Here is a 21430-nt window from a genome sequence, read left to right on the forward strand (position 1 = left end):
AACATGTCTGCCATTGCAACCCATTGAATGGGAGCTTGGTGGTCTGGTGACTCCAGAGCTGATTCCTGCATTCCTTCCTGTCTGCAACACTAAACATCCATGCCCCCACTGTGTGTTGGACTAGTGCTGCCTGGGAAACCTTTAATAGGTGCTCCTGTGAGTGTTCCCAATCTGCACAAGGCACGGCCGGGGGTTGGATTAGCCCCAGATTAACAGCATTATAGTGGCAGGGTGACTTGCAGACTGGCTGTCTGCTGGAGAACTAGGCTGGTTGCCCAAACCCAGAGGGGACGGAAAGGGCTGATGAGAGAAAATGGCAGACAAGCTGGACAGGGACTACTACAGCAAGGCAAATCCTTCTACAATGCCAGACAGACCAGACACTCTTTTGCTCATGCAAGCACGCACACACTTTATCAAACCCCTTTCAACCCCTTGTAATCTTGTGTTCAACACATATCGTAGGATTGGGCGACCCTCTTTTTAGAGCAGTGTGTGTAGTGACCAGCTACACAAGCGATACACCGTCCCGCTTCCTCAGACTGAGCCCTTGAGATTGAATTATGACACCATGGATGCAGGAAATCCTCCTTGTGACCCAATTCTGACAGATTGGTCACTTCAATTGGACAGGGACTCAGATTCAGCCAAACCTAATAGGAGGGGCTTGCAGACTCCCTGGCCGGGATTGCATCATTGTGCTGCTTTAATAAATTTTTCTTTAGCACAACCCACCAATTATTCATTTTACTACTCATACTACTTTATCCTTTAGGTTGATCTGAAATGTACCATATTTCAGGCAACAAAAGTGACTCCTCAAACCACCCACTGACTCACCAATGAGTATGTCTATAGTCAGTGTGGGTGTATAGCCAGAGCATGCAACTCAATGTCTGTGTATTCGTGTGCTAAGCATGTGTTATCTGAAGCCTATGAATGAATGGCCATCTGATCCCAGCCCTACAACAACTTTCAGGCTAAAACTTTGAGTCAGGGATTCTATGCTGGTCCCTGGTACACAGAGCACTGATCAAATCCCCTCTGAAAAGGCCCAGCTGTCTAACTGCAAAGCACTTCAGTGAGAAGCTGCTCAATTATTGATTGTATATGCAGTACTCTCCTATAAGGCAATAAAAAGGCAAGCGACAGGGGATTGCTACTGAAATAGTTACTGGCCTTCAACTGACTTCTAAGCAAGATAAACTCCTACGAACATCAGCTGACCTGAGTGATAAATTCATAACAGTATGTTTTGAAATAGTATAGTTTGCAATCCATACTTGCTTAATTTCTGTTTGGCTCACAAATCGTCAGCTATCCATTTGCTCTTTGACCATAGCAGTAAAACCAAACAAATGATTATTAAAGCATTTGGCAAGGAGGTAGCTAGATCCTTGGCAAGGATGTGGTCTTACTACTTAACTTACCACACGCACACCTTTTAACGTGCAACTAAGACGAAGCAGAATAAACAATAACACATGAATGCCAAAATGGTTTAATTAACAAGTGTTTTAGCTAACTTGGCTGGATGATCTAGCAACGGGATCTAACGTTAGCTGGATCATATGATCATCAATGTCATGGTGGGAAAATGTATGACATGGAACTAGTCAGTCTCACTTCAAACTCAACAAAATAGGAATCTAGTTAACTGGTTTGCTAATTTGATAATTCAACCAGTGGTTGACAGCGTTGATTGCTAACGTTAGCTAGTTACCCGCTCTATCACGATGGCGTGCTGGAAGCTAGCTGGTTAACAATACGGTTGCTTTCACAGGCATCGCTAACATTGGCTAGCTAAACGAGCTAAAGAACAATACAAATGCATTGCTGCTAGCTAGCTAATTTTCGCCACAAACTGCCACCTGCTAACAATAATAACTCACGTATTAGCGTGACAAATGACTGCTAGTAATGTTAGCAGTGGAATGAAACAAGCATCTGTACGACTCGTGCGATGCAGCTGCCTAGCTACCATTACTAGCAAGCTGGCTAGTTACGTGGTTACCAGAATCAGGGCGATTCATCATCCACGTTAACCAGCTAGGGAACGTTAGCTAGCTAGGCTTAAAACTAGCTAACGACGTTTAATACCAATCGGTTCAAAACTCTGTACAGGCAGGAGTACTTTATAAAATACTGAATCTTACTTTGATAAAGGTGAGTCAATAAATCCGTATTTTCTGTTCATTCATTCATGGTTGTTTTAATAGTGAGAGAGGCATACGCTACCGTGGCATTTGATTGTTCACAACGTACTTTCCTTAAAGAAAGGAATCGAAATGGACACGCCCTTGATGATGGGGCTTGGAGTCCACTTTTCAAGACAGACACACCATTGGATGTTGATGGTCATCAATCTTAGCTTAGACGAACAGGATTGGTTCAGCTAAGTGCGTCACGTTTTCCCGACGTTTTGGTATACGATAGAGGATTTCTAAACGCCCATTGGATAATATTTCTGTCTGTTTTTGTGGGTACGTTTTCCCCCGCCCTGGTAGCGTACGTTCCCGCCTCTAAATGTACATTTTTATATATTTTTCGGACAAGCAAGGTTTTATTGCCCATGGACCCCCTGTCATGGACCCCAATCATACTTTAACAAAAACATTTTTTTTCACATCTTGTCTTATCATCAGGGGAATGAAAAACTGCCCAGCATTCATAACCAATTGGGAAGATGGTATATTTACCACATATGACTGGGAAAAATCCACTTGAACGTCCCTATGCACACACACTGGAGTCTACCCACACATTCACACTGACACCCCAACACACGCACACAATACGTCCATACACACATGCATGCTGACGCCAAACACACAACACTGCTACTGTCTATTATCGATCATGTTGCCTAGTCACTTTACCCCGGCCCTACTATATGTAGACAGCTACCTCAATTACTAGTACTCCCAGTATATAGCCATATTACTTTTACTCGTTATTGTTATTCGTTATTCTTTGTGTATTTATTCCTTGTGTCACTATTTCTATGTTTATTTTTGTATGTTTCTTTCTTATCTTTATCTTTGACACTGCGTAGTTGGGGAAAAAACCTGTAAGAAAGCATTTCACTGTTAGTCTACACTTGTTATTTACGGAAATGGTATTTCCAACTGGTAATTACTAGTGGAAAACTCATCTATAATCCCTGAGCTCTGAATTCTCCCACATGCTGACCTCTGATGTCACTTACTAAGGAAATGACCTCAACAACAGCATTTAACAACAACAACAGCATTTAACAACAACAAAACATTATTTATAAAAAGCAATCTATATATTAATATGTTTTTTTATTACTATAATTTGTTTACAGGCATAACATCTGTACTTTTAGTTTATGGTTGAAGCAGATTGTTGGCCATTGGCCAATCAGCGTTTCTCAATGAGTTCAAAGCATGTAAATGAATGCATGCATTCAACTGATATTTACGACTTCACAACTGATAATTGCCACCTTCACACTTGGTTATGAATGCAGCAATATCCAGGGCAGTCAGACTGCATTTAGGCTGCACAATTCTGATCTTTTCCCCACTAATTTGTCTTTTGAATAATCAAATCAGATATTTTGGCTGCCTGTGTAAAAATATCAGAATTTGTCTGCCTGTGCAGCCATAGACAGGTAGACCAATTCTGATCTTTTTTTCACTAATTGGTCTTTTGACCAATCGGTTCTGTGAAAAAGATGTGATTGGTCAAACGACCAACTAGTGGAAAAAAGATCAGAATTGGGCTGGCTGTGTGAACGCAGCCTCAGTGTTGCATTCAACTTAGGTAAGACAACCACATTTCACACAGTCATTGCAAGTAAAACTTTCCTCAATAAAGCAGCTATCAGCAAAATCAGTGCTTGTAAGAAAATACAATTGTGTCAGAGTGCAAGATACAGTATGTTTGATGGAACATGTTACTTCGATTGGCTGAAAACTATGAGTCAAATTATACACTATGGTCTAATGTTCAGATTGACACTTTTGAATTTTCATATTGGGCTATACCTAAGTCTGTACCCAAAAAATGTAATGGAAACAACAATAGTCTCTAACATGTCAATTATGGGGTGCCCTGCCCTTGTAAAGGCCTTGTTTCATCATCTGTTTCAAATACCCAAGATGATTCAGCAAGAGAGCACAAAGCAGGCCTAGCTAGACCAACTTCACTGACCCTAAGCCCACTACAGTCTGCCCTGAGGCAAAGTTCATCTGGGCAAGCGTCACTGTTGTGCTGCAAAGAGACTGCATTCACATGGCACATTGGTTTCCAGACTCTACCCCTATAAACTTTTCACTCCCTGTAAGCTCTGTCTGAGTGCCCTTTTCATAGGCCTTGATGTGGTAACAGACATCAAAGGCCCTGAGCTGAGCCACAGAAATACATCAGATTCAGGAATGTAAACAGAGATTGTTTGGAGGAAACAATTGCAATGAAAAGTAGACCTTGATGCGTTTTTATTCATACTCAACACATGATTGTCATGCTTTGGGCTTCATGTTTTTGAGGGATCAAATAGTGTTTTCATCTGTTCTTATGTTCACAGGCTCCAGCAGTCGACAGACCACTATCTAAGACCACCCACAGCTGCAATGGATGAATTGCTTCATGTCATGTAAGTAATTCCTCTAAAACGTTGAAATGGCTTGATATGGAGTGATCATTTGATAAGGATGGCTAGAGAGGAGAAATGCTGTGCTTATGCATGGAAGACAGCAGCAGCGCCAGTACGTGTGTAGTGTGTAGTGTATACCTTATGTGTGTGTGACCCAGGTGTTCAAACTCACCATGATCACCAGACATCATATCTCCCCTGCTCACTGTTGTGTAATGGTTATGGATGAGTTAGTTGGCACCAGTCCAGTCTTGCTGCATCACCCTCCCCTACCAACCCCACTGGGCTGGTAGGTTATTCAGTGCCACCGGCCAGAGACCGAATCTGTCTCACCCTGTTTGTGTGTAAGTGCATGCGTTACTGAGTACATACCCTTTACAACGGAAGAAGTACAGTCCCTCACATCCTTCATATTAATTTCCCTTCTGCTGGATTTGAAAATATACATCAATGCATGTGGGAATCTTACATCATAGTCCTTATCTTGCAGATACTAAATTATTTGTGAATTGAGCCCAGGGCCCAGCCCACCTCCTTCCTGAGCCCAGGGCCCAGCCCATCCCCCCATCCTAAGCATTACAGTTCACTCACTGGGGCTGGAGGTGTAGGTGCAGCCGGTGGTGGTGGGTGGAGGTGAATCAGAGTCCACTGAGGCGTTGTCCTCATCCTGGGAGCAGCCGGCCTGGATAGCCCGCAGGTAGCTGTGGCTGCGGGAGCGAAAGCACGTCGGTGTGGGCAGGTTCAAAGCCTCCACCGCCTGGGACTCCCCCTCGCAGTACAGCGAGCGCCCGCAGCCCTGCCCACACACCTGAAAGAACACGTGCAGGTTGACACGTTGGGGGCGGGGACTTAGGCGACTGCTAGCCTGCCACCGCCTGTGAGGCGAAAGCAGTGCAAGTCTCGGGTGGCAGGGCATGCTTCTGGAGTAAGGTAGTGGTGTATGGTAGGAGAGTGGGAAGGATCCTGTTTCCCTCAGCTCACAAGAGCCCAATCAAAAGGACTGTTAGATTTACCAAAGAAACTCATGCACTAATTAAGGACAGTATCACTATCTCCAGAGGAAAATGGGTACAGGAGTTATCATGCACAGTCAAAATTGTACTTAATGAAACGGATTGATCAAAAGTAAGCTACTTCAATAACCATGTTGAAGATATCTCATTATATCAATATTCTGTTTGAGCTTTGTGTTCACTGATAGAATCTGTGTACTCACTGTATTGTATCTGTGAAATACCACATAGAATGTTTAATCAGTGATGACAAGCCAGCGGCGTCAGATTTCCCTTTCCTCATCCCTGGAGCTAATGCAATCACTGTGACTGAGGAATCAACAGCCTCCCTCTACAAGCTGTCCACTCTCTCCACATCATAGTCGTAGTGGTTGTGGTGGTGTCTGATTTTGCTCAGCTCAGCGACGCTATTGATCTACAGGACTTGTTTATTGGTGTAGCACATTTACAGGCTCTGGCGTTGACAACATGACACTTTTCCACAACAGCAGATTCACCAGCAGAAATATACCATAATACAACTGTATAGGCTGGACAGGAAGTAGGTATTGTAGAGAGACCGATAAGCTGAGTCAACTTCACCTGTCCACCCTGCGATAAGAGCTTGTTTCACTGTTCAAACAGTGCCAGAGTGGAGGAGGAGGAACAATGATAGCCTATTACGCCCCAGACTTCTATACCAGGCTGCTGTGATGTTCAAGGTTTTAATGATGTTGGTAGCAGGTAGAGTCCCTGTTTGTTCGTCCTGCTTTTCATTGCAGTGTGAGAGGATGCTGGTGCCAGAGTTGGCACATGGTCATCATTGTATCCCCCAAGAAAGAAAGGAGATGTAACAGGGATGCTCAGTATTCAAAATACATTTTTAAACTTCATTCAAATCAAATGATGAAACTTCACACCATTTCATGATATTTACACATTTTTCCTTGGTTGATGCTTATCTGTTATTTGATCCATTAGAATCTTGCAATACTTAGCACGCAAGCTGATATTGTCTGTACTCCTTTTTATACCCAATGAAAAGCCTTGATGGAAAGGCATCGATGTGTTACAACCTCTCCTGTATTAGATTTTATGCACAGTTACCGCCATGAACAACAATGCAGATCCTTTGAAGCCTCTTCTCCTGCTAAGGCAGCCATTGTAATCCATCAGATATCAATCCTGATAAAACACTGCAGTTCATTCATAAAAAAACTTGCTTTTATCCCAAAGAGAGATTTTCTTGTCATCTCCCAAATTCAATTAATCAAATATGATTTGATAATAACAAAAGATTCCTGTAAGAGGTAGAGGGTAATTTAACTGCTGTCATCTGTAATATGATGCTATTTTAACTCCATGAGCATATGTGGCGTCGGGTCTTCCATCTGAAAGGAGCCTGGTGGTCTTGATAAAAACCTAGGCTCATGTCTAAAAATTACTTTCAAACATCATTCCTATTCCTGTCTCTTCTGGCTTACTGAATGTTTAACCAACCAGCATCTCACCACACACATAATCTGAAATATTCTATCCCTACCTACAGTCACAGACAGAGGATTCTGCTGGCTCTGCAATGCACCATGCTGTCAACATCCTATTAATTTCTGGTTGTTGTTTCAGGCTTGAAGCTTGTCCACACTGAAGGTCTTTGCACTGACTGAGGGCATTCTTTATGAATAATTCATTTTATTCAGTAGTACCTACATCTGTCACACTTCTGTTGTATTTGTTGTATGGGGGTATTATTCCCACACACACTGACAGGCCTGTTTTAAACACTGATGAAGAGTGTCCTGAGTAATAGAGAGAGTGGACTTACATACCTGCCCACTGCTCATCATGCCCCTGCCCAGGGTAGAGTAGCTCTGGTGGAAGTCTTTGCCATCGTCCCAGTGCCGCATGGCCATCGGGGGCTCTCCTGGGCTCACCAAGCAGTCCAGGTTGTCCAGGCTCCGATTGGTAGAGAGCTCTCTCAGGGAGGGGAGACAGCTACAGGGAAAGGGGGGAGAATTAGCTGCTGAAATTACCCCTCAACAGTATGGAAAATACTTGGATGAAGGGTGGGGAGGAAACGTGACGTCTTGGGTTGATGAGAACCGCTGGTGCTGGAGCATCAATTTTCAGTGGATGGTTTGAACCTTCCCCAAACCTCTTGTGATTTTGTGAGATTAAATACCAGTGAGATGAGAGGATATTGGGGTGTAGCTGGGTATCAAAATGACAGCACAGAGGAAACATTGAGTCGTCAGTAAACATCAAAACAAAAGGGAGCAAATTTGAGTTATTTTTTTGCTTTGTAATCATTAATGGAATTTGCTGAGACGGAGAGATTGTTTCCTCTGTTCTGACTTGTCTCTCAAGAAGGCACCTGTTAGTGGGAATGTGTGTGCCGGAGTGAGGGTGGAAGGGGTTTGTATGGGGGATCAGTGGCTTATAATGAGAGACATGACTGGATTGGCTGTGGCTGGGATACTAACACACCACTCGGAGCACTTGGTAATATATGCGGCGTGGGAAGGGGCACGACACAAAGCACTGGGGTGGTTAGAGAGAAGCGGCAGCAGCGGTGGGCATGTGTGAGTGGAGGGCCGTGCTGCCCCCCTCCATAAGACACTGACCTGGCCAAATGCTGCATTGAGCATGCACTCTGTAGCGGAGACCACAGTACCCCATTATCCTTCAGCATGAGAGCGTAACAGCGAGGCCTGCCGGTTTGGGTGGTGGGGAACATGACAAAAAATGTCACCTTTTTGACCTCAAATGGAAACTTTTGGTTACCTGTTGCTGGTAGGTAATTACCTTTTCCTATAAATGAACATCCCCTAAGAACATGTTAAGCTGATATGTACTCCTAATGAACAATGTTGCAGCCGGCAGGTTTTACCTTGCATATACTGTAGAAACTGTTCCACATCAGTGTCAGGATTCTGCCCCCTGCTGTCCATTTGTGGTGGCCACTTTAATTGAATTGTATTGTTATATTCAACTCTCTTTTAGAGCAGGCAGGTTTCCATGCAGGGTGTCTGTAGCTACTTCTCTATAAAATACGTTCCCTCGGACATCCCATGTTATCTGTTCTGTCATGACATAGATTGATAAGAAGAAACAAACCCCTCAGCCGAGACATATCTAAACAGTATTAACTACAGTATGATCTACATGCATATTTCCCCCTGAGGCTGTTTCACTCACTTGTGCAGAGGTGGTGGAGGCTGCTGCTCGCTCAGGGACTGATGGGTGGCCTTCAAGTAGCTCTGGCGGCGGGCAGCTGTTTTGGGTGAGGATTTGGGGCTTCCCTCAGACTCCTCGCTGTCCTGGTCCACGTCCCCCATGGCCTTGACGTAGCTGCCACTACGCATCCTCCGGCAGGGGATCTCCAGACCCCCGGGCCGGCCCCGGCCCCCCAGCGTAGCACTCCAGTCCCCCAGGGGAATCTACAGACAGCATGAGGCCACAGTGAGTCACCAAACCTTCAACTCCACTTTATCACACAGTCTTTTAACTAGCTTAATGAGAGAGACCTTGAATGGGTCATTTCATGTGAATGTACTGTGTGTGTATTTGAAATGAAAGTATTTGAATAATGGGATTATAGACTGTAAATGTCAAGATGCTTCTGCAGTAGTTAGAAAGGGATTCAAATGAATTAGGTTTTAAAACAAATCTCCTAATTTCAGGGAACAGTAAAGTTGTGAGGGGAATTAGGGGGTGCAGTGAATGCTATTGCCTGCATAATACTCACTTGGCCTCCTACCTGGAGGTACTGACAGGTCAGGTCCTGGTGACACGACTTGGTTTTGAGCAGCGTCCTGTTGACTGTGGCTGAACCTTTCTGGAGCACCTGCCTGGCCTGGCTGAGGGTCAGTGTGGACCAGGAGCCTCTCTTCACCAGGGTGCTCTCCCTGCCTCCTCCTCCCACCAGCTCCCCTCCCCTGGTCCCTGCCAGCGCTTGCGGGCAGGCCAGGTACTTCAGGTCGCTGCTGCTCTTGGAGGCCTTGAGTGTGTGAGCAGAGATGGTGTTGTAGCCATGTGGGAGGTGCCTGGGAGGGGCCTGGCTGTCCGACACCGCCCTGCCTAACGTCATCATGCTAAGTGGGTTACGGTAGCCCATGGCGATAGTGCCAGCTTTGGTGGTGGTGTCACTCTCCAGGGCATTGTCTGAGCTCCAGAGTCCCAGTGCATTCTGCCTGCTAGGTTGCTGCTTCAGCGTCTCAGTCTTAGCCCTGTCTTTACTCTTACTCCTGCGGGTCTGCCTGGTCCCCTCCTCACCTCCACCTGTAGTGCTGTTCATGTTGCCCTTGACCACCGAGCCCTCCAGGGATTGGGACTTGTTGAAGAGCTTCTGGACAGAGTGCATAATGTGACGGATGCGTCCGGGACTCTCGCTGCGCTGCTTGGCCACCCTTCCCCGGTGGAACTGGAGGGTACTGAAGCCATCCCTTTGCAGAGGTAGGTGCTTCTCCAGCTGGTCCAACAGGTTAGATGGCAGCCGGTTCATCTTGGCCGCTGCTGCAGAGGAGATGGTAACTGATCCACTGGTGATCATGGGAGCCCCTCTAAGACCCAGGCCCATGGACATGGAGGTGGACAGGGTGCCCGCCCGGCTGCCCACAGGCCCACCCCCGGCAGGGACCATGTAGCCCTGGTAGTAGTCCGGGGAGTAGTCAGCCTGCTCTTGTTGGGAGGTGAAGTGGAGGCGGGGGAAGGTGCTGCTGTTGGACATCTGGTTGAGGGGCAGCAGGCACTCCGAAGGCAGCGATTGGGGGTTGGGGCCCTGGTAGAGTTGGTGGGGGTCCAGGGTGCCGTAGTGGTTCATGGTGGGGCTCAGAAGGAAGAGGCCGTGGGCGTCAGAGGTCAAGGGGTACAGTGGCTTCTTTGGGGCCCCCGATGGCTCACAGGAGTCCGACAGGTGACGGCTGCGATTGGGTCCTAACCCTTTCATGGTTGTCACAGCGCAGGTCTGCTGCTGCCCTTAGAACATGTCTCCAGCTGGGGCGCGTTTACAGCCCTGGAGGGCTCATCCTGGAACAGAGAGGAATATGATATCTTTTAGAATATACAGTATGAGAAAGAGGACGTTAATGTAAGAGTTGGTGGGCTGATAAGAGTTGTAATTGCTTCTCATTAAAATTGATTAAATTGAGATGTTTTGTCACTGGCCTACACACAAAACCCCCATAATGTCAAAGTGGAATTATGTCTTTTATGTCTTTGAATGATTATAATTTTTTTTTACAAATTAATACAAAATGAAAAGTTGAAATGTGTTGAGTCAATAAGTATTTAACCCCATTTTTATGGCAAGCCTCAGGAGTAGAACTGTGCTTAACAAGTCACATAAGTTGCATGGACTGTCTGTGTGCAATAATAGTGTTTAACATGACTTTTGAATGACTACCTCATCTCTGTACCTCCATAAAATACAATTATCTATAAGGTAAGAAAAACTGGTTCAGTGTGCTTTCCACCAAACAATAACCTAAAACACACGACCAAATCTACAGTGAAGTTGGTTACCAAGAAGACAGTGAAGGTTCCTGAGTGGCCGAGTTACAATTTTGACTTAATAATGCTTTAAAATATATGGCGAAACCTCAAAATGGTTGTCTAGCAATGATCAACAACCAATTTGACAGAGCTTTAAGAACAGAGCTTTGAAAAGAATAATGGCAAATGTTGCACAATCCAGGTGTGGAAAGCTCATAAAGACTTACCCAGGAATACTCACAGCTGTAATTGCTGCCAAAGGTGATTCTAACTTGTATAGGGAAGGTTCCTCAGAGGAGGCAGGCGAGGACCATCCTCCTTGGTGAATTTCATAAAAATAGTGAAAAATTAATACTAAATGTATTCACGTCACCAAATAATTGTTTAAAACACATTGTTTTGCAATGAAGGTCTACAGTAGCATCAGCAGCTAGTTTCCATCTTCCTCTGGGCACATTTACTCGTGGATCTCATCCCCTTCCATAGACTTACAGAGTAATTATGGCAACTTCTGGAGGATGTCCTCCAACCTATCAGAGGTATTGCAGCATGAACTGATATGTTGTCCATCCAATCAAAGGAACAGAAAATGAATCTCGTACTGAAAGCATAAGCTACAGCTAGCTAGCACTGCAGTGCATAAAATGAGGTTAGTAGTTAACTCAAAGAGAGAGAGACAATAGTTGAACAGTTTTGAACAAAGTAATTTCTTCAAAAATGAAGGAGATGTGAGAGAGCGAGCTAGCTATATTCAAATCAAATCAATCAAGTTTATTTTATATAGCCCTTCGTACATCAGCTAATATCTCGAAGTGCTGTACAGAAACCCAGCCTAAAACCCCAAACAGAAAGCAATGCAGGTGTAGAAGCACATATTCCATTAAACATTTTTTTGGTTTCACTTACTTAGCTAGCAAATGCAGCTAGCTAGCTAGTTTAGACTATTCAAACACCCGGCTCAAACAGAGGGTTTGGCTTGGAAAGGTTATTTCGCCTGGTCACTGACTGCTGATATGTTGTGCACTGAAGTCCACAAGCGAAGGGAAAAGGTAAGATGCGCGTAGATGCAAGAAGGAATTATACAACGATCTGGCTGCTATGAAAGTGAACTGTTTGCGTGTGATCAGGGGTGTATTCATTCCGCTGATTCTGTTGAAAAACATAAACATAACTGAATTTGTCCAATAGAAACTCTCCCATTTGCAACTGTTGGACTAATGATTACACCCTAGATGAGCTAGATGCAGGCAAGATTGTGCAAGGTGGTATTGAATGTGTCAATGTCGGTCACCTTGATTACTCAAATTTCTCTCGACCTGTGCACGCACCTACGTTGTAAACTTTCATTCATAGGCTAGGTTGCAGCAACCTCATGTTGGGTATAGGGAAAATTTGAGTATCATGTAGTAAGTAGCCTAAACCTATCAATGTTATGGAATAATTGAAAAATGGATGTAAAAAATGTATCACTACCCACTTTAAACAATGCCACTTAATATAATGTTTACATACCCTACATTACTCATCTCCTATGTATATACTGTACTCGATACCATCTACTGCATCTTGCCTATGCCGTTCTGTACCATCACTCATTCATATATCTTTATGTACATATTTTTCATCCCTTTACACTTGTGTGTATAAGGTAGTTGTTGTGAAATTGTTAGGTTAGATTACTCGTTGGTTATTACTGCATTGTCGGAACTAGAAGCACAAGCATTTCGCTACATTCGCATTAACATCTGCTAACCATGTTTATGTGACAAATCAAATTTGATTTGATTTGTTACATTGAGCTGGGTGAATGGAATATGAATGACAGTCATCCAATATGCTGTAATTGAAATAAGGCCATGCTCATAAAACATGTTTTGTCCTCCCTCATCTTAAACGGCACCGACCGCCACTGGTGTTGACTCAGGGGAATGAATACTTATCTAATAAAGATATATTAGTGCTTTATTTTTCAATATATCTTTTACAAATGATAGAATATTTCTTCCACTTTGACAGTAGTTTTGTGTAGATCGTAAAAAACAACAACTATTAAATCCATCTTAATTCCACCTTGTAACACAACAAAATGTGGAAAAAGTCAAGGAGTGTGAATACTTTCTGAAGGCACTGTAAGCAAATGAACATAGAGTTGGAGCTCATTAACTATTTTCAATGTGTCCTAAGATCTTTTAAGTACTGTTGTGAAGCACTAACTAAAAATACATTGTGTGTCACACAGCACTTCTACAACGATGTTATTGATATAGCTAGACCAAACTGCAGAGGAGTAGAGGAGTTGCCCTCTACCAGCAGATGAAGGGGACCATAACTTATCTTCTCCTGTAACACACATCACCATGTCAGCACGGTTTTCCAACTAACCACCAGGGGGAGCTACAGAACAGAACAACGGCATACAGGCTAGGCCAGAGATTTGAACGCATCAGTGCTTCCCAACTGAGCTCAGGGTGTAGAATTATTTAGTACACACTGGTATATGCTCTGCTCATCAAAATGACATGATTCTCTTTATATGACTAAATGAAGTGAGAAATGTAAATTGACCATCTGTGCTTAATCTTGTATGTCTTTTAAAGGTCACTGCATATTAAAGCACAAAATGACTGTCTGACTGAACTTTAAAGGCTATTAACTTATGATTTTATTAAGGTTATTTAGCAATGCAAATATAAACTGCATTTTACTGCAGAGAGTGCAACCCTGTCTTCCACTGTGTAGGCTGTCTGCCCAGATGTACTGGGTTTGGTGCATAGGCCTCTGCTGCCACAATCACCTTGTACTAATTTAAGGTAAACTACAAGTAGAATCAGAGACTCACAGAGGTTAACATGGGGAATAGAACAAACACCGACGTAAGGCAGACACAGGTTGTCACCCCAATGAAGTACTTCAAAGCTATTACAGTGTCTCAAATGGGGACGAACAGAGGAGCAGATGTGATATTCTGTATCCTGACCTCAGTCATCTCTCCTGGCTGTCGTAACCTGACCATATACAGAGGTGATAGTATAGCGCTCAGGGAATCAGGGATTAGTGTAAAGCAGAGCTGATGGATCCTCTCTCTCTGCTGGTTGGCTGTTGTGACATCACCTTTCTGAGACAAGAGACAGGGGGTCCTAAAGCGCTGATGAATGATGGCCGTATTCTCCTGCCATGGAATTGTATGTCAATACGGATAGTGGTTTCCAAAGCAACAGTCAGTCTAGACAAGTCTGTCTGTTTATTGGTTCTCTCTTCCTGATGCCTCTGACGTCACAGATCTACCTGGCAAAAAGGCTCTGGCATAATGACTCACGCGCATGCAGCTGGAAGCCTAAATCATGCTGAGGAAATTGATGATGGAAATGTTTTGTGGGCACAGGAAAACTAGTTGTAGCTTGAGTTTTTGGTGTCATTTTTTTCTAGTATCTCAGATTAACCTGCTCATTCTTAAAGATCTGTAAACATGACATTAAAAAGTATAAAAATACCATATTTATGTGAGAAATTATGTGGAAACGTTGATTCAACCAGTGTGTGCCCAGTGGGAATTGTGTCATTGAACACAGCTTCACTGCACGGTCATTCAGCATCTCCCTCTGACAGCACAGTTGGAAATCCTGCCTGGGAGTTGAGCATGTACCGCTCACATTTAATTACCACAACATTAGTTTGGGGTTTGTTTCCTTTATCTAACCTCATACACCCACTCCCACTCTGCTGTAGGAGAGCTCTCACTTATCTCAGTCTGTCTCTTTGCTGAAGCAGAACAACGCCTAGACAAATACAGCCGGCTTCACAGCAATATACTGTAGGCTGCTGTAATTCATCTGCCTTAGCCACAAGGGCGCACAGGCACATACACACACGTGTACAAACACACACGTGTACAAACACACACGTTCACAAACACACATGTGTACAAACACACACACGTACACGTGTACACACACACGTACACGTGTGCACACACGTGTACACACACACACACGTGTACACACACGTGTACACACACACACACACACACACACACACACACACACACACACACACACACACACACACACACACACACACAGTGTGAATGCATGTGTAGACCCACACAAGCATGTGCACGCACGCACACACACATCACAGCACTCTAGGCTCTATGTAAAGATGTTGCGAAGTGCTGCAGCCCCGTGCATCTCCGTCCCAGGGTCAGGCTGGCTGTGTATGGAACCTGGACCACAGGCGCAGAGATAATTATCAAGTAGACGGAAGATCCCCCTGGGCTCAGGCTGCTTTAAATGCCCATCACCAGTTCTCACACACAGTGGGGAAGCACAGGCTTAGCGTAAGTGTCATGGGAGCTGTGGCCTGTCTGCAACGGTAAAAGAGATGTAACACTTCCCCTGAGTGACAGGACTGCTGGGTCTATTTCAGCAGCAAGCTGTTCACCTGTGTGTGTGTGTGTGTGTGTGTGTGTGTGTGTGTGTGTGTGTGTGTGTGTGTGTGTTGGTATACAGCCCTATGTAGCCCTATTCATTGGTGCGGTTTCCAATGATAAGTAGAGCACAGAGACAGCACCAAGCCTAATCAGCAACCTTCAACCCACACCTAGCTGACATTTACTTTCGTTAGTGAACCCCCAGTGTCAGCCACTGTTTCTACCATTCTACCCTGAGAGAACATCACACTTCTGCTTATGTCTACCTTCTATGGTGCTATGACAAGAGTTTGAACATGACAAGAGTTTGAACATGACAAGAGTTTGAACTAAGCTTCTACATGCTGTAGTACTATGCGGCATCAGTGGATACACCTGAGAATGTAATATTTTCTCTTGGTGTATAACATGGAGTCGATGCATTGTGTAATGGTTCATTTATGGTTGTTCGGAGACTGAAATTCAGCCGGTTTGTGAACTACTAGTGTGTGGTGTAAGCCAACTAATTGATAGGATGTACTATAGAAAAGCGTTCAGACATGATATTACTGCTGTGCAGTGTGCTCCCACATCATCTACAGAGACATATGAAATCAAAGAGACAGAGATCTCTTTTTATTCACATTCCTGCATATAGCCTAGCACTGTTTGAAGTTCGACATTGACTCAACGTCCTCGATAATTATTTAACCAGGTCAAAGTGACAGTTCAATCAGAGGGGCCTTTGATAGTGTGCCCACCACCATCTCTGACAGAATCACGTTGCACACATGAAAAGGTAGGAAACCTGTCACTGATCAGGATATTCATTATTATTATTTACTCTTTGATGAAAAATGATAATCTGGTAGAAATGTAGTCCATAGGAATTGATATGGATTCCAACATTGCCATTTTGGAGTCTAATGATTACAAGGCAGAGGCACACAAGATTTTAAATGATTTCCTTTGTCCAAAAGATTCTAACTCTGACCACTGAATTTCAAGTGACTTTAGTCCTTCAGCAGGCTGAGAACAGTGTGACTGTTACTAATCATAGACAGACAGCGCATGGAGGAGATTATTTTAAGAAAAGGCCACACGCACACATTGACACACGCATTGACACGTACACACACACAAACACTGTCTTTTCAATTCAAGCTTTGCAGCACACAACATATATTCTGTAAAGGCTTAGTTTGGAAGCACATTTTTTGTCGACTGCCTCTCTGCGTGGCCTTAAAGAGCTTTAATATGCATCACACTGAGTTCATTAGGCGCAAATAAGATGAGAGAGCGGGAACAGGTTGGCGAAAAATTAACAAACTTAGCGTAGGACTTCTTTGATGAAGCGTCTGATCTGAGGACTACAAAAGAGTAAGAGTGGGTTTACTGCTTAGTTTAGCTCTGTAAAACAGGCACACTAACTAGGCCTATTAGCGAGACGCTAATAAAAAGGTAGGTGCTGAACAACAGAACCAGTTCTTCAGGGTTAGCAGACTGCTAACTGGCCATTGGACTGGTTTTGACTGTGTGGAGACTCTGCTCTCCTTGGAGTTCTTATTGGGTCCTTACAACTCGTGACAGACTAAAAGGATCATGGGATTTTTATCTTATTAATCATTCTGAAGATTTAATCTTGATCTGGTTTTCAAGTTTTATTCAAGTTCATACAGCTCAATCTACACAAATCCTTTCAAAGCAGTATATTTGTCTAAAGGGAACTTTATTTTTCAGACCTGAACCTGTCAGCCAGTGGAGACTGGCCACCCAGCCAAACCCCACTGTGCTGTGCCACTAACCAGGCCTTTAATGAATTTGCTCAGTGGCAGTGCACTTCCCTTTCAGCCTTTGGTGAGGACAGAGGTATTGATCCAGCAACAGCTCCTTGTTCAGAGGTGAATATACAGCTGCCTGCTGGGCATCGGCTTTAGAAAACACTCCCAAAATAATCACCTCCCTTTCTCTTTCCTTCTCTCACTCTTATCCGCTCCCTCTCACTCAGACATTGGCTTCAAGTTTGTATATAAATCACCCAAATGCTTTGGAATTGTGTCACGTGTGGTCTAATGGATTGTGATTGTGTGGTCGAATTGTTGTTTATGTCGAGTGAATCAGTAATTTATTGTAAGGCGATTCCTGGCCAAGGTTGGGTCTCAAAGATAGCAAATCAGAACGATTAACACATTCACACATTAATATATTAGCACATTCACATTTCACTTCAAAATCGATAATCCTTCCAAAATTAACTAAGCCCCTATTCACACAGGATTGACACTTTACATATGAGCACACACGCCATTAGTCCCATTGTTAGGCAAGTAGCTCCCAGTCACTTGTTTCTGTAAAAACGTTGTCACAACTGCCTCCTTTTGTTAGAGCCAGTCCCAGCTGTATGCCCTGGGATTGGCAGAGACCCAGATAAGGCTGAGGATGACAGGGCTAATAAGAGGCGAACCATTAGCATTGTGTTCTTTATTCAAGAGCCCCATTTCTAGCTCAGATATGATTATGGTTAGAAAAGGACGAATCTGAGACTGAAGTTGTAAACAAGCAAGATTTGACTATCTTCCACAGAGTCTGCATTATTTGATACAAGAAAAAGAAAAAAGCTAGTCTCTTTTCGTTTGTGTGTCACTGAATGGGCCGTGGGGAGGGTCGCTGGCTGCTGCTGGTGATGGAAATGGCACATAACGACACTGAGTTATATAACAACATCCTGTTTCCACCCTCAGGAAGCATTGTGTCCTAAACAAGCATTGTGTTGTGTTTCACTGACATCTTAACCACCACTGAGAGAGAGAGCAATATACAGGTTGAAGTGACTAATCGAAAATAAAAAGGGTTACAAAGTTGACGCAGTCTGGCTCTGACAAGGTGATTGTAGTGAGAGCTTCGTGTCATGTTCCTGACCTTATTTTCCTTTGTTAAGTCTTGTTTAGTTGGTCAGGACGTGAGCTGGGTGGGCATTCTATGTTATGTGTTTCTATGTTGGGTTCATTCAACTAGCCTGATATGGTTCTCAATCAGGGGCAGGTGTTTTACGTTTCCTCTGATTGAGAACCATATTAAGGTAGGCTGTTCTCACTGTTTGTTTGTGGGTGATTGTTGCTGTGTCTGTGTTTGTTCGCCACACGGTACTGTTTCGTTTCGTTCGTTCCTGTTCGTGCGTTCATGTTTTATGTTCTCAAGTTCAGGTCTGTTCACGTCGTTTTGTTGTTTTGTAGTTTATCAAGTGTTTTCCGTCTTCGTTTACATAATAAAAAAGTATGTATTCAAACCACGCTGCATTTTGGTCCGATCCTGACGAGCGTTACACTTCATTGTATGACAGCCTAATGCTGCATGCCTGCCATACCCAGCATAGCACTTCATTGCCCATACATGTATTTGTATTTATTTTATTTTATTTCACCTTTATTTATCCAGTTAGGCTAGTTGAGAACAAGTTCTCATTTGCAACTGCGACCTGGCCAAGATAAAGCAAAGCAGTTCGACACATACAACAACACAGAGTTACACATGGAATAAACAAACATACAATCAATAATACAGTAGAAAAATCTATATACAGCATGCGCAAATGAGGTAGGATAAGATAAGTAAGGCAATAAATAGGCTATGGTGGCAAATTAATTAAAATATAGCAATTAAACACTGGAATGGTAGGATGTGCAGAAGATGAATGTGCAAGTTGAGATCCTGGGGTCAAAGGAGCAAGATAAATATATAAATACAGTATGGGGATGAGGTAGATTGGATGACCTATTTACAGATGAGCTATGTACAGGTGCAGTGATCTGTGAGCTGCTCTGACAGCTGGTGCTTAAAGCTAGTGAGGGAGGTAAGCGTCTCCAGCTTCAGAGATTTTTGCAGTTCATTCCAGTCATTGGCGGCAGAGAACTGGAAGGACAGGCGGCCAAAGGAAGAATTGGCTTTGGGGGTGACCAGAGAGATATACCTGCTGGAGCGCGTGCTACAGGTGTATGTTGACCAGTGAGCTGAGATAAGGCAGGGCTTTACCTAGCAGAGACTTGTAGATGACCTGGAGCCAGTGGGGTTGGCGCCGAGTATGAAGCGAGGGCCAGCCAACGAGAGCATACAGGTCGCAGTGGTGGGTAGTATATGGGGCTTTGGTGACAAAACGGATGGCACTGTGATAGACTGCATCCAATTTGTTGAGTAGAGTGTTGGAGGCTATTTTGTAAATGACATCGCCGAAGTCGAGGATCGGTAGGACGGTCAGTTTTACGAGGGTATGTTTGGCAGAGTGAAGGATGCTTTGTTGCGAAATAGGAATCCGATTCTAGATTTAATTTTGGATTGGAGATGTTTAATGTGAGTCTGGAAGGAGAGTTTACAGTCTAACCAGACACCTAGGTATTTGTAGTTGTCCACATATTCTAAGTCAGAACCGCCCAGAGTAGTGATGCTGGACGGGCGGGCAGGTGCGGGCAGCGAACGGTTGAAGAGCATGTATTTAGTTTTATTTGCAGAGCAGTTGGAGGCCACAGACGGAGAGTTGTATGGCATTGAAGCTCGTTTGGAGGTTAGTTAACACAGTGTCCAAAGAAGGGCCAGAGGTATACAGAATGGTGTCGTCTGCATAGAGGTGGATCAAAGAATCACCAGCAGCGAGAGCGACATCATTGACGTATACAGAGATGAGCCTCAGCCCGAGAATTGAACCCTGTGGCACCCCCATAGATACTGTCAGAGGTCCGAATACCAGGCCCTCCGATTTGACATACTGAACTCTATCGGAGATGTAGTTGGTGAACCAGGCGAGGCAGTCATTTGAGAAACCACGGCTGTTGAGTCTGCCAATAAGAATGTTGTGATTGACAGAGTCGAAAGCCTTAGCCAGGTCGATGAATACGGCTGCACAGTAATGTCTCTTATCGATGGCGGTTATGATATCGTTTAGGACCTTGAGCATGGCTGAGGTACACCCATGACCAGCTCTGAAACCAGAATGCATAGCGGAGAAGGTACGGTGAGATTCGAAATGGTTGGTAATCTGTTTGTTAACTTGGCTTTCAAAGATCTTAGAAAGGCAGAGTAGAATAGATATAGGTCTGTAACAGTTTGGGTCTAGAGTGTCTCCCCCTTTGAAGAGGGGGATGACCGCGGCAGCTTTCCAATCTATGTGAATCTCAGACGATATGAAAGAGAGGTGGAACAGGCTAGTAATAGGGGTTGCAATAATTTCAGCAGATCATTTTAGAAAGAGAGGGTCCAGATTGTCTAGCCCAGCTGATTTGTAGGGGTCCAGATTTTGCAGCTCTTTCAGAACATCAGCTATTTGGATTTGGGTGAAGGAGAAGTGGGGGAGGTTTGGGCGAGTTGCTGTGGGGAGCGCAGGGCTGTTGACCGGGGTAGGGGTAGCCAGGTGGAAAGCATGGCTAGCCGTAGAAAAATGCTTATTGAAATTCTCAATTATTGTGGATTTATCAGTATTGACAGTGTTTCCTACCCTCAGTGCAGTGGGCAGCTGGGAGGAGGTGCTCTTATTCTCCATGGACTTTACAGTGTCCCAGAACTTTTTTGAGTTTGTACTACAGGATGCAAATTTCTGTTTGAAAAAGCTAGCCTTAGCTTTCCTAACTGCCTGTATATATTGGTTCCTAACTTCCCTGAAAAGTTGCATATTGCGGGGGCTATCGAACGCCACAGGATGTTTTTGTGCTGTCAAGGGCAGACAGGTCTGGAGTGAACCAAGGGCTATATCTATTCCTAGTTCTACATTTTTTTGAATGAAGCATGCTTATTTAAGATGGTACATACAACATAGCCTAATGGAAAATTCTATAAATATAATGATTTCCCCTGTAAGGCTGGTAGATCAGAACATTAACCATATGGTACAGATGTTCCATGAAGACAATGGTGGTTAATGTATTGTAT

The 21430-nt window shown here is 44.0% G+C and overlaps 1 protein-coding gene across 9 annotated transcripts in view; it reads right to left on the bottom strand.

Moving 5' to 3' along the window:
* The window catches only part of LOC129860845 (disks large-associated protein 4-like), a 159725-nt gene that overhangs the window by 26411 nt on the left and 111884 nt on the right, over positions 1 to 21430 (bottom strand). For 2 of the 9 annotated variants that reach the window (XM_055931684.1, XM_055931687.1), the window contains 6 exons: positions 11351 to 11427; positions 9365 to 10644; positions 8815 to 9056; positions 8241 to 8327; positions 7446 to 7611; positions 5216 to 5432 (listed from right to left, as the gene is read on the bottom strand). In XM_055931684.1, coding sequence (XP_055787659.1) covers positions 5216 to 5432; positions 7446 to 7611; positions 8241 to 8327; positions 8815 to 9056; positions 9365 to 10564 — 1912 coding nt within the window. In that variant the 5' untranslated portion in view covers positions 10565 to 10644; positions 11351 to 11427. Of the gene's footprint in view, positions 1 to 5215; positions 5433 to 7445; positions 7612 to 8240; positions 8328 to 8814; positions 9057 to 9364; positions 10645 to 11336; positions 14604 to 21430 lie in introns of those variants that run through there. The other 7 variants (XM_055931683.1, XM_055931686.1, XM_055931690.1 and 4 more) reach the window with 6 other exon arrangements.

Source organism: Salvelinus fontinalis, chromosome 8, assembly GCF_029448725.1.
Source record: "Salvelinus fontinalis isolate EN_2023a chromosome 8, ASM2944872v1, whole genome shotgun sequence".
In the NCBI taxonomy this organism is placed as follows: Eukaryota; Metazoa; Chordata; class Actinopteri; order Salmoniformes; family Salmonidae; genus Salvelinus; species Salvelinus fontinalis.